The sequence below is a fragment of the Acomys minous genome (genome assembly GCF_964271855.1).
Source record: "Acomys minous genome assembly, chromosome: 14".
Classification (NCBI taxonomy): Eukaryota; Metazoa; Chordata; class Mammalia; order Rodentia; family Muridae; genus Acomys; species Acomys minous.
Genome location: NC_140496.1, coordinates 46,155,419 through 46,169,324, shown reverse-complemented (window position 1 = coordinate 46,169,324; position 13,906 = coordinate 46,155,419). Strand labels below are relative to the sequence as shown.

Below are 13,906 nucleotides of genomic sequence, written 5' to 3'. Positions count from 1 at the left end.
CAAACACCCCCACAAGCACTCTATACCCCACCAAAAGAAAAGCAAAGCAAAAGACGAAGATCTGAGTTTAGATTAAGAAATAAAAGTGTGACAGTTTGAGTAAGAACGGCCTTCATAGGCATATTTGAATGTTCCGTCACCAGGGAGTGGAAACGTTTGAGGACTAGAAGGATTGGGAGGTGTGTCCCTGGAGGGGGGCCCCGCCACCCTAATCTGAGTGAGGATCAGGATGCAAAGCTCTCAGCTACTGCTCCAGAGCCATGCCTGTCTATCTCCTGCCATGATGACCACGGGCTGACCCTGGTCAGGGTTGTAAACCAACCCCAACTAAGTGCATTCTTTTCTAAGAGTTTGTTTTGGTCATTGTCTTAGGGTTTTCTTGCTGTGAAGAGACACCATGACCACAGCAGTCTTGTAAAGGAATCCTTTAACTGGGGCTGGCTTCCAGTTGCAGAGGTTCAGTCCATTACCAGCATGGCGGGAGGCTTGGCAGCGTGCAGGCAGACACGGTGCTGGAGGAGCCGAGGGCTCTACATACTGCTCAGCACGGGACCTTTTCTGGATGTAGCTTGAGCATAGACCTCAAAGCCTGCCCCCACAGTGACACACTTCTTTCAACAAGGCCACATCTCTTAACAGTGCCACTCCCCATGGGCCAAGCATTCCAACACACAGTCTACAGGGTCATAGCTATTCAAGCCAGCACAGTCACAGTGTCTCCTCCCAGCAATAGAGCGGTAAATGGATATGGAACTAAAGGGCAAACAAAGAGCTAAGACGTAACCCTGTCAGTCATTAAGTTAGACACCGTATATATAAAGCCACAGAACGTTTATGATTACCTCATGGTATAGAGCACTGCTGCTGCTGTGTGCACGTGCACCATTATAACCACCATCAGCAACGACAAAGAACAACAAAACTGAAGACAGTAAAGGAGTTCGCGGGTGGACTGTCTTCACAGTGTTTGAGAACAGCGCGCTGGTTTCAATGGCCTGTCCCCATGCTGCACTGGCTTTTGCTCCCTAAAACCGAGCTAAGACAGAAGCCAGACTAGAAGCACGGTGAGCATCCTGCGCACCCTAACGGGCTGCTCCGCCTCCACTTACCAGTTCTATTTTCAGCAAAGTAACATCTATCAAAATGGTAAACTTCTGGACAGCTGCCAGGCCTTTCAGGAGAGCAATTACCCACGTATCCACATGCTGAGCCAATGGCCAAGACAGCCAGTCAATCATTCTGGAAAGTGAAGGAAAACACAATTATCAGGACTAAAAATATTTTCAACATAATTAGAAGTAGCAAGAGTTACAGTAAGTAACCATTTACTTTGTGAGTCAGTTTTTACTAAGCTTCTAGTAAAAAGTAATAGGGCAGAAGTGAGCGTAACTATGACCCGCCTTCACGTATTTTCTGGTCATGTAAGCTGACAGCTTCTTCTTTTTAAGATTTATTTATTTATTATTATGTTTTCAGTGCTCTGTGTGCATGCACACCTTCAGGCCAGAAGAGGGCATCAGATCACATCCTGGTGAGCCACCATGTGGTTTCTGGGAATTGAACTTACGACCTTTGGAAAAGCAGTCAGTGCTCTTAACCTCTGAGCCATCTCTTCAGTCAATATATTCCCACAAGACTTTATAATAAATGATCATGTCTCATAAATGCCAAATTTCAAATGGATGCTTGATACAGGGATACCAAGAGCTTGTTCAACAGTAATTGTTTTAAGAGGAGTTAAAATCAGACATCTGAACTGAGATGTACGAGCATCAGCCAAAATTTGTTATGAGCAGTGTAAGCAATGTAACGCGAAACACACTGTTAAAAGACGCTACATTCGGAATCCTGGAGCAGGGGTCTCCATCTTTTTCAAAACCTACAATAGAAGAAAACTTCCAATCATAAAAAATACCAACGGTGCAAATATTCTAACAACCTGATTTTCTATCACTGTGTATTTCCTTTCTTAAATATCAAGGCAGTTCAATGGGAAAAACGAAAAAGTGCTCTGGGTTCTGACAGAGCCTCTTCTATAGCTGATATACAGCACACACTGAAGACCAGCACAAACCTATGGAGAGCAGCCAGGCTGTGCTTATGTACCCTGATAAAGAACTCTAGTTAGATGGTCAGATACTAATAAAAGCGTGAGAAAAAATTCTCAGGTTTCTGAAGTCAGAGTAACTGGTTTAAAAATCTCACCTTACAATATATTAGTTGGGAGAATCTAAATCCCTTGTCTTCTCTTTCTTACTTCCTTTTACCTCCAGGTTATAGGCAAACTTATTTACAGGGCGGGTCTGAAGATGAAATGAACTAGTAAGACTGGAAATACCCATCATGAATGCAAGCCTCTACCAAACAGTAACGCAGGGAGCAATTAGCATCTTTCTAAAGCTTATTTCTTATTATCCACGAGAAAGTGTGTGTGTGTGTGTGTGTGTGTGTGTGCGCGCGCACACACGCATGTGTGCCTTAACACACACAGGGAGGCCAAAGTGTGGGTTCTGAGAAATGAACTTAGGTTGCCAGACTTGTGCAGCAAGTACATTTACTCCAGTGAGCCATCTCTTCAGCCCAGCAATAAACACTTTGATTGTACAAAATGGTAACTACAAATACTGAGCACATAAACTTGTGACCGTAAGAATGCTACCACGACTCAGGGACTACATAATCATCTACCTTAAGACTGGAGTTTCATCTTTACCAGTCTTTATTTTTCTTTTGGCTTTTAAGACAGGGTCTCACTCTGTTACCCAGGCTAGCCTTAAACTTGCGGCAATCCTTCTGTCTCAGGCTGCCAAGTGTTGGGTTTATAGGAATGGACAACCGTGTCTTTTGTTTGCGTGTTTTGTTTTTGCTTTTAAGATTTAAATGTTTGTGCCCGGTGTGGTGGCGCACGCCTTTAATCCCAGCACTCGGGAGGCAGAGGCAGGTGGATCACTGTGAGTTCGAGGCTAGCCTCGTCTACAAAGCGAGTCCAAGACAGCCAAGGCTACAAAGAGAAACTCTGTCTCAAAAACAAACAAACAAACAAACAAACAACAAAAAAAACCAAACAAAAAAGATTTAAATGTTTGTAAAAGTCTAAAGTGAGGATTCCAAGTATACACTAACTGCCAGTTATCTGGGTGCCCTCCATACATTTTCTTAATTTTCTCCTTTTTCTGGCTCCTTACCACAGTGAGGGTTCCCGGTCACTGAGGTAGCTGCTACTGCTATTTTCTACTTTCCAACTGCGCAGGGCTGCCAGTCAGGACAACTGTAGCCATCATACAGAGACACATGTCATCACTGAAGAGTGAGTGCATGCTGGGGGTGGGGGTACGGAGCTGAGCTAGGGCAGTGCTGGCTGGGGGTGGGGGTACGGAGCTGAGCTAGTGCAGTGCTGGCTGGGGGTGGGGGTACGGAGCTGAGCTAGGGCAGTGCTGGCTGGGGGTGGGGGTACGGAGCTGAGCTAGGGCAGTGCTGGCTGGGGGTGGGGGTACGGAGCTGAGCTAGGGCAGTGCTGGCTGGGGGTGGGGGTACGGAGCTGAGCTAGGGCAGTGCTGGCTGGGGGTGGGGGTACGGAGCTGAGCTAGTGCAGTGCTGCCTGGTCTACCATGCACAAAGTGGGTTTGCCCACCAGCACTCCATAAATTAGATACAGTGGCACGTGCCTATAAACGCCAGCACTTGAGAGGAGGGTGGGAAACTAAAGATCATCCTCAGGTACCAGGAAGTTGGGGGCAGGGGGCCTGTGATACATGAGATGTTGTCTGAAAAAGGAAAAGGCAAGCTGAGTGCAGTGGTACACGCCTTTAATTCCTGCACCTGGGAGGCAGAGGCAAGAAGATCTCTATAAATTAAAGGCCAGAATTACAAGAGGAAAAAAAAAAGAGGCAAAATAAAACCTACAAGAGACCATACCTTAGTGGTAGAGTGCTTGCCCAGTGTATGCCAGGCCTTGGGTTTGTCCACAGCATTGCAATGCTCACCCCCAAATGTCTGTCCCTAGCATTGCTTATGACATGGTAAAATTGCAAAGAATGGAAACGGCCACCCACAACACTGTGGTACTGCCAATGCAGAGTACCGTGGAGGTATTGGTACCAACAAGGCTCTGTACAAACCTACCCAAGACAACGTAAATAGGAAAGTTGTGAGCAGGGCATGGCGGCTCACCTGCACTCTTAGCACTTAAGAGCCCAAGGCAGGAAGACGGCCGTAAGTTTGAGGATAGCCTGGACCACAGAGTGAGTTCTAAGTCAGCCTGGGCTAGACAGTCTCAACCTGTTTCCTTCTTCCCCCCTAAATAAGAGATCTGAGATATTATTAAATTAAAAATGAATGCCAGTTGTCCACAAATTTTGGGATTTCCTTGTTTTTAATAGCTGAGTAGTATTCCATAGTGTAAATGTACCACAATTTCTTAATCCATTCTTCTACTGAGGGATACTTAGGCTGTTTCCATGTTCTGGCTATTATGTATAAATCAGCTATGAACATGGTTGAGCATATGTTCCTGTTGTGTGGTAGGGCATTTTCTGGGTATATTCTAAGGAGTGGGATAGCTGGGTCTTGAGGAAGCCCTATTCCCATTTTTCTGAGAAAGGACCAAGAAGAGACTCGATATTCTAAGAGCATATATAGGGGTAGGAGGTCTCCCTCAATCACAGACATAGGGGAGGGGAGAAGGGGGGAAGTGGGAGGGAGGGAGGAATGGGAGGAAACAGGGGAAGGGCTAACAACCGAGATGTAATATGAATAAATTAATTTAAAAAAACAAAAAACAAAATAAATAAATAAATATGTACATATTGATATTTCATATTAATTAACACTGAAATAGGACAAAATTTAATAAAACTAAAAATATAAAAAAAATGAATGCCAGTAAGCTAAAAACACCCAACAACTTGTGTAAATGGAAATATGCACATGAAAATGAGGTAGTGTGAGCACTTCCCTCTGGCTCTGTGGACTCGCTGCCTTGTGGACAGCTGCCCTGCCAGAGCACATCAAATGCACTCAAGGCCAGAGCCTTCACTTCAGTGTGAAGCCGCATGGAAGGAGGTGAAATGTCCGCTTGGCAATGGGCAATGGCTCTTTATTACTATTAATCTGCCTTTTCCCTGAAGCCTCCTCTTCAAGCTTCTCATTTTATAATAAGTCTCCATTCCACCTTACCCCAGACATTAGAAAGAGCAATGGTCTGACTGTCTGCATCTGCCTTATCCTCATGTGCTGAAATCCAATCCTGAATTGGGAAGGAAGGCCTCCGGGAGGTACCAAGCATGACGGGGCTCCTTGTGACTGGATTAGTACTCTATTAGTGTTAAAGGTGAGTGTCCTGCACCTTCCACCACACAAGAACATGTAGAAGGTTCCACGGTGTCTTGAGCTCAGACTTGCAAGGATTGTTAAATTACCCAAGATAAGGTTTTTTTTTTTCTTTTTTCTTTTCTTCCAACAGCAGCCTAAACAAACTAAAGCAGAAGCCGTCCATGAGACAAATATTGAGTGTGTACTCTATAGCTAGTAAGGAATTAGGTACTGAGAATGTTATGGTCAGATGTGCTCTCTGCCCTCAAACTGGAAGGAAAGGTGAGGAAGTCTGTCACCTGCCAGCAGTCATCGTGCAGGGTTACTGTGTAACGCAGCTCTGGGCTGGACTTGGCTTTAGCTCTGGTAGTCCTTTATGCATTTCAGCCTTCTCTTGTCCATAGACAGCTGTTCCTATCAAACACCTTGGATTCCACTGTTTATAAGGAAGACATTTATCCTGAGAGCTCAAAAAACCGCAGCTTTAAAATGGTAGCATTAAAACTGTCAGATGGCACGCCTTTAATCCCAGCACTCGGGAGGCAGGGGCAGGTGGATCTCTGTGAGTCTGAGGTCAGCCTGGTCCACAGAGCTAGTCCAGGACAGCCAGGGCTACACAGAGAGACACTGTCTCCAAACACCAACCAGCAACCAACCAAAAAACTCAAAACAAGACAAAAAACCAGGCAATATTCATAAAGTAAGGACTAAAAAACCAACTTCCATTTTTATAAGGCAGCTTGGGGACTCCATCTAGCTCTCTTATTTGGCCCAATGTTCTATAGGTTGGAAAATTTTCACAGATAATTTGACTTGTGGCTTCTTCTGAAAATTTTGATGAAGGAAGAGCCGAACCAGGTTTCTCTGTATAAATAGCCACCTGGAGGCGAGGCCCATCTTTCTCTCTCAGAAGCTGCTTATCCAGCCCAGCCCCTCATCTCACTGATGCCTGGCCTGTCTCATAGTAAACGCCATCCATGTTCTTGGGATATATTTACATCTGACTAACTAGCAGACTATTGTATAAATACAGGTTTGATTTCCACGAATGGTAGAGACGAAAAATGACACTCTAAGAAGTAAAGACAGAATTTAAAGGACTTGGATACTAATCAGTGAGTAAGAAAAAGGATGGAGTTACACTTGTTTCTAGATCTGTATCTAGATATTGGTAGTGCAGTTACAGATTAATTGGCTCCATTAACTAAGCACAAAGAAGCAGCCAGAATGAGTCTTCGTCATAGAGAGCGGTGTTAGCGCACATGGCACTTCCTAAGAGACTGCCATAGAATACTCCAGTTCATGGGACTGTAATAGAGACACAGAAGCCACTGTAATCTCCTGCTTAGACAGGCTGAGTACACAAGACAGAAAAACTTAAGAAACAGAAATTAAGCAGCTAAGAAAGAAGAGAAAGTTCAAGCTCATTTAGAAAGCAATATTGCCACTGAAATACAGAATCACCACAGCTGGAACAAGCACTGTGGATGGGCACCTTCACAGAGAAAACCGAGCAGGGTGTTAGGACAAGGCAGGTTCCTAATGACAGTGGTGGAAACTTACTGTAAATTGAAAATACCACAAGGAGTAAAGCCTTCAATACAACAGCCTACCAAACACCCTGAGTTAGCAACACAATCTGCTGCAGAATAGCAGACTCGGAGCTGTGGCTGTGTCTATCCACCACTTCAAGGAAGATTAACAACTTATATGGTAGCCCAGGAAAAGAGCACTCAAAGCTCAAAGCATGCCTTCTACTGACTGCTTGTTTCTGGTACCATCAGAAAGCCGAGAAATCATAAACTAAGCCAACCTAAGTCAGACACTGTTTGTGCTGGTATAATCCTCCTAATATAGTACGCATTGCGTGCTTCCTCTTTTACTTTAGTGCCATGGTCACCTCAATAGATCCTTCCTTAGACATCTTACTGAAAATTGCAAACTATCTATTTATAGCTTACCCCTCTTCTAGTCTACCTTTTTCAATAGATACCATTTAATATACTAAATCATTCACTGTATATTCTAAAAAAAAAAAAAAAATCTAAATCCAAACCAAAATCCATTTCATTATGTGGCAGTACGCCAAGAATGCCACAGTGCCAGGCCTATACAACTAGAGCACTCATTTCTACACATTTTAACATTTTACAAATCAGGATAAATGCTGAACTCAGTGAAGTGCTATCACATTACTGTTGGTCTGACTATAATGAAAGCAGCTATTTTCATCGATTTGCTGGGGGTATTCTGAATGCTGCCTGACACTCTGACTAAGTGCTCAGTAAGTCCCTTCTGATGAACACCTGAGTACAAGGATAAAAGTGCTGCCAAGGGCAAACTGACTCACATCCGGACATGGGAGAGTAACTACAGATCACTTAGGACAAAAAGAAAAACAAGGTCTGAGAAACACCTCACAATCAGACTGGTAACAGCTCCCAACAACAACAGTAGATGCTCAGTGACAATGAGCTATTTTCAATATTGGGAAAAAAAAAAAAAGGTTGTCAAACCAGAATTCTGTATCTGGCCAAATTCATGTAGTTGAGAACAAGGGAGAGAAAACAAACTCCAAAGAGGCAAAAGTAGGGGCTGGAGACAAGGCTCAGCGGCTAAGCGCACTTGCTGCTCTTGCAGAAGACCCAGGTTTGATTCCCAGCACACACCTGGTGGATCACAAGCATCCGTAACTCCAGTTGCAGGAGCTGACACCAAGCATGCAGGTGGCACAAATACACACGTGAAGACAAAGCACACACATAAAATAAATCCAAAGAAGCAAGGGCAAAGCTATCCCCCACTAAGTACAGTTGAGAGAAAATACAACCCTACCTAGCTACGAGAAAGCCCAAACCCAGAACCAAACAACGGTAACAAGCACCACCCCACACGGAAGTAGGCGACAGGAAATAGTCAGGAGCTGCCTCTCTAGAAAAACAATCCAACCAAACACCACCAGAGGAGACTATAAAAAGGCCAAGTCACTCTAATTACTACTCTGAATCTTCCACTCTTCAAAGAATCAGCGCATCTGCTGTAGAGCAGCAGCGGAAGTTACCTGCAGAGTGCTTGGGTCATGCTTGCATCTCTGACGTTTGGGTCCGTGGTCAGGCTCCTGATGAGAACTGTGATCATCTGCAGAGGAATATGCTGCACAAGGCTTGCCAAGGCGACCGACGGCTCAAAGGACGCATCTAGGTTTTAGTGAAAAAGACAGACAAATAAAGCATGGAGAGTCAAAGGGGGGAAAAAAAACCCCAAACACGTGTAATAAAGGTGCTACATACAACACGTTGTAGTGTTAGATACACCATGGGTAGATCACACAAACGAGAGGTCAAGAGAAAATAGCAATAGCCACAGCACTGAATTAAAAAACTTTTCAGTCAACAGCTACTTCATTGTTAACATTACAGCTTTGGGTTTAGATAATAACGCTGTTTGAGGCAGGCATGGGGGTGAGGTGGGGGAAGAACCAGTCAAGCATCATTCTAATTTTCATGTCAGAGGCTCTAAAATAATTACAAAAAATATTATATAGTAGTCCTTACACGACTGTGAGACTTGAAAAAACTTGAGAGTAGAAATTAGGGTTAAGGGGTCTGGCTTTTCTTCTCTACTACAGTGAAAAAATGTACTTGGAAAATGTATCTAAGAGCTCTGAGAAGCTACAGGTAACACTACAGAAAGGGGAAGGAAGACACTGTGCCTGGGGTATGTTAAATGCATTAGACCATGTGAGTTTTTAAAACTCAAGCCTCATTTCTGGGTAAGGTAAAAAAGAGGACAGTTTCACAGTTCACCTGGAACCCTGGCTGTGAGCTGATTGACTCACAACCCACAGATTCTAAAGCACCTTCAAGACACAGACACAGACACAAGTCTTAGGTGAGAGGTCATCCAAGCGCGACGCTTTGACCTTTCCCTGGATTCTGAGGGTGTGGTTCGTGATAAAGACAAGCATCTACCTAAGCTGACATGTTCCCTTGTCTTCATGCTGCCCGGATCTCTGGTCACATACACTGTGTGGAGTGAAAATGCTGATACTTGCCGGGCATGGTGGTGCACACCTTTAATCCCAGCACCCGGGAGGCAGAGGCAGGCGGATCGCTGTGAGTTCGAGGCCAGCCTGGTCTACAAAGTGAGTCCAGGACAGCCAAGGCTACACAGAGAAACCCTGCCTCGGAAAAAAAAAAAACCCAAAAACGAAAATGCTGATACTTAATCAAACAAACAAACAAACAAACAAAAAGCCGTGATCTGGGAGAATCTTTTAATAGACTGTGCACGACCCATGAATATAAAATACACACACACACACACACACACACACACACACACACACAGGAAAACAAAAAACTGCAACAGGTGATAGGCTACACATAGTAATAATAATGCGGCAAGCATCATATATGGCCATTAGTCAGTTATGACTAGATGCTTTTCACAGTGGCTGTCAGCCTGTAGGCATTTCAGAACTGGAGCAGAGGCTGCGTAATTAAGTGACTTGTTCAGTGACTAAGACAAAGGTCTTTGGACTTAGGCACCCACAACATACCATTCTGAACAAGGTACAGAAGTGGAGTAAATTTTGAATTTAGATTCCTCCCCACATCAAGAATGCCTCTTACTGGAGGATCTAATAAAATATACTTGCTGACCTTCCAGTCCCTTCCCCCTCACACACAAAGGAATGTTTTTTTAGGGCAGAAAGCGTAGTGTGTTTACGAGAAACAAGTGCTGAATTTCTAAGGCACATTCTCCTGAAATGATGACCCTTACCTGTGGAAGAGATGCTTGCAAAAACTTCTTGCAGAGAAGGTAGCAGCGTGGAGGGCTCAGCCTTCCATATACTCTGCAGTAAGTTACTCACTTTTGTTACCTGGGAGACATACTCCCGTAGTTCCTTCTCCTGGGTGGACACGCACTGAAAATGACCTATCGTTCGCACCAGCTGTTGACAGAAGGTAATGGACAGTTTCCCTTTGGGGACGCACTGCACGAAATCCGTCAGAAGGTCGCTGAGCCGGGCACAGAGCTGCGGCTCCGGCCTCTCACAAACCACTCGCAGCACCTCCACCTGTAGCAAGCTGAAGAGGTCCAGCACCGACGGGCAGCTCATGATCAGCTTCAGGCCGTTGTGGATGTAGTCCAGGATGGCTACGTCCTTCCTGTCTAGCGAGTGGTAGCCCTGTTGAAGGAGGCCCAACACGAAAGTCTTGTTGAAGAAGGATTCGAACTCCGGCCGGTGGTACCGCGCGTAGGCCTCCAGCACCTGGTGGCCCACTTGACGCTGGAAATGGTCCTGGCCCTCCAGGATGAGGCGGGTCGTCAGGTCAAACATGGCCTCGCACTGCGCCTCGTCGAGCCAGTGCTCCGCGGATTCCACCACCTTCCGCACAATCATCCGCTTGAGGGGCAGCGGGTGTGAGGAACTCACCAGACCCTCCAGAATCTTGTCCATCGTCGCCACGCTGCAAGGCCAGGCCCGGGGGATAAGGAAGTGACGGTGACGGCGGCGGCGGCGGCGGCAGCCCCGGGAGGGTAGCAAAGCGCCGCGGCGGGGGTGAACTTGGAGCCAAGCAGCAGCAGGTCCGGCCACCGCCACCGCCGCCTCAGCAGCCACATTTATTGAGCGGGAAGGCCCATCCGAGCTGGGACGGGAGCCGGCGATTTTGGGGTGCCGAAAGGCAGCAGGTCCCTGCGGATCGCCTAAGGGGCCGGAGGCCGGCACACGGCTGCCTCGATGGGCCCACGGCCCCTCTCAGCATCCGGGTGCAAGAACCTTCCAGGTCCCCAGGATGAGCCGGAAGGTAAGGAGCGCCTTCGCGTTCCGGGGCGGTGAGGGGGGGGTCCAGGCTCCCGCGGTTGGGCAAAAAAAAAACCACCCCAAAACCAAAGCTGTCCCGAGTTGAGTCAGGAGGCGCTGTCACTGTGTACCGCGATCGGTCAGGGAGAGGAGCTGGAGGCGGCGAACACCCTTGATCCGGAAGCAGAAATGCCGGCAAACAGGAAGTGAAGCTTTGGGGTACCGCAGATAGGCCGGACCTCGCCCCGCCTACTTTCTTCCGGTCCTTTCGCCTACATTCGACCCACTTCCTGATTGCCCCCTCCCTTCCCTCCTCTCCATCTAGCTCCTCCCCTCCCCTCCCGGCCGCGCCCCCTTCCTTGTCGCGCAGGCGCCGAGGTCGAGCCAGGCTAGCGTCACTGGCGAGTGGCACGTCATAGGCGGAGTTCTCTGAGCCGCTTGCTCAGGGAACCCAGTAGGGGACCGTCGCTACTCGGAGGTTCTTGTCGCCTAACTTGGATTCCGTCAGTGTTGCTGGTTAAAGTCTCGGAGCCCACTCGGTATGGCCGAACTGAGAATCTGTATTAAGCCGCCGGCGAGAAGCACTTTTCACAGTGCAGCCCTATTGCATTTTTACTGGGGCGCTTTTAAAGGCAGAGAACGCAGACAAACTACATCCTTGTTTGCAGGTGGCAGGGGGAAGTAAAGTAGGCGAGCAGCGTAACAGAAGTAAAAAAAAAAAAAACCAAAACCGTGTCATTAGCTGGGGCATTTCCCCGAGTTTGAGTTTCTAGAACAGTGTTGGATATAGGACTTTTAAGTGTAAACCGAAGAAGCCTCGAGCTGAGACAAACAGGAGGAACCTTTGACCCTGTCACAGTCTGGGGTCACATTCCTTATGGAAATTCGAGGAAGTGCTGTTTATTTGAAATCTTGTGTCTGAGAAAGTTTTGGAAACTGGAGAAGAGCACTAGATGAGGAAGTGAGAAAAGTATAAGGAAAACCAAGCTTTGGGGGGAGGGGGGGAATCTTTTAAAAGACCCTGTTGGGTCAAGACATGCTCCAGTGCCTTGAATGGCTGAGCTTTTCCTATGGAGCGATTGCTAAAGAGTAGTGGTAGGGCATACGTTTAGCGACGATTGCAAACAAGGCTGAGGTAAAAACCATAGCTAGTGAGCGTTTGTGTCCCGTGCACACAGTGCCTATAGGCTGTGCCTCAAGTAGGCTGGAGTGTAAAGTTGTGAATTAAAGTATGTCTGTGTGCTTGTATAAAAAGAGGGTTTTGACGAGAGAAAAACTTGAAGATACAATAAAACTTACATTAGAGATATTTTACAGCAAGGAAGGACAGATGGGGTCATCATACATGTGTCCTTTCAAATTAAGTCTCATCTCAGAGATTCAAAACGAGTTTAAACTCTAGGCCTGGGTATGTGACCCAGCGTTAAAAGTACCTGACAAGGTCCTGGATTTGACCCCCTGGTACTGTAAAAACAAAAAACAAAAAACGAAAACTTTACTCATAGGCTTTTAGTTTGGAAAAGGTAGTCTGACTGTAGCTTCCTTCAATCCTGTTTGCTATCGCTGTGAAATGACACATTGTGAGTTATCACTATACAGCTTTGTAAATGTCCAGTAGAGGGCAAAGGGTAAGTTGTTTCCATTCGCTCGAACCTTCCTTTTTTTTTTTCTTGCCACAAACATAATCGCATCAATATATTTAACATACACATTTTCATAGTATTAAAAATAGCAGTTGAGAGGAGATAGGAGCTGGGTGAACAGGGACCAGAGACTTAATTGATTTGTAAGAAGAGATGGAAAAAATGAAAGAGTAAAGTGGTCAGATCTAGACCCAGGAATTGCTTTCAGCCCCACCCCGGGTTTACTTTTCCTGCTAAATTTGGAAACAAATAAAAAAGTGAAGTTTCTAGAAGTGTCAGTTCTAATGCTTTTTCTTTGAAACTCTACTTTATTTGGGGGTGTTTAGACCTCAACTTCCCTTCCAACCTCCCAACCTTACATAGGAGAGAGAAGGTTAGTGGGGTGAGGGGTCCCCTTCTCTCAGCTGGTTGGGGTCAGTTGGTTCTTTTGGACGGTACTCGTCTCTGTCAACAGCAGACACAGCCCGCAGTCTCCTCCAAGCTGCTGTGCCCTCCTCCCCCAAGCCTTTCTCTCCAACTGTCTCCTCCAAACCGCCACACCATCGTCTCTGGTCACTGCAAACAGCTACACACCAACACTGCATGCCACACCACTCCACACCACGCCACGCTCTCTCTATGCTCTTATTTGTATCCCTAGAGCCCTATCTTGACCATGCCCCTCTCCAAGCTGCTGGAGGAAGGCCTTACTTACCAGCTGGCAAAAGCCACGCCCCTCACAAGACAGTTAACAGGTGTGGACAAGCTAAAAGGTCAAACTAAAATCCCACACTTGGGATTAGAGCAAAAACATATTTATGTAACATAACTGTGTTTTAAAAAGAAACCAAAACGTCTACTACAGCCAGGATTGTGCATTCGTTGTTGCTTTTGTCCAGGCTGCCCACCCCCCCACCCACCCAGGAAGGCTTAATTAAGTACTACCTTAACTTACTGATTCCTCCTGCCTCCCACCTCTCAAATGCCAGGCTTACCTGTCTTTGCCTGTATGCTCCATTTCATTAAGAGTTTAAACATGGAAAACGCTGGGCGGTGGTGGCTCACGCCTTTAATCCCAGCACTTGGGAGGCAGAGGCAGGCGGATTGCTGTGAGTTCGAGGCCAGCCTGGTCTACAAAAGTGAGTCCAGGATAGTCAAGGCT

General features: G+C 46.3%; 1 protein-coding gene across 1 annotated transcript in view; it reads right to left on the bottom strand.

Annotated features, from left to right (window-relative positions):
- Positions 1 to 11,381, bottom strand: part of USP38 (ubiquitin specific peptidase 38) — a 32,606-nt gene extending 21,225 nt beyond the window's left edge. Inside the window, exons 1-3 of the mRNA XM_084757471.1 lie at positions 10,096 to 11,381; positions 8,372 to 8,507; positions 1,110 to 1,239 (exon numbers count right to left, since the gene is read on the bottom strand). Coding sequence (XP_084613597.1) covers positions 1,110 to 1,239; positions 8,372 to 8,507; positions 10,096 to 10,777 — 948 coding nt within the window. The 5' untranslated portion in view covers positions 10,778 to 11,381. The remainder of the gene's footprint in view (positions 1 to 1,109; positions 1,240 to 8,371; positions 8,508 to 10,095) is intronic.
- Positions 11,382 to 13,906: the final 2,525 nt, after the last annotated feature.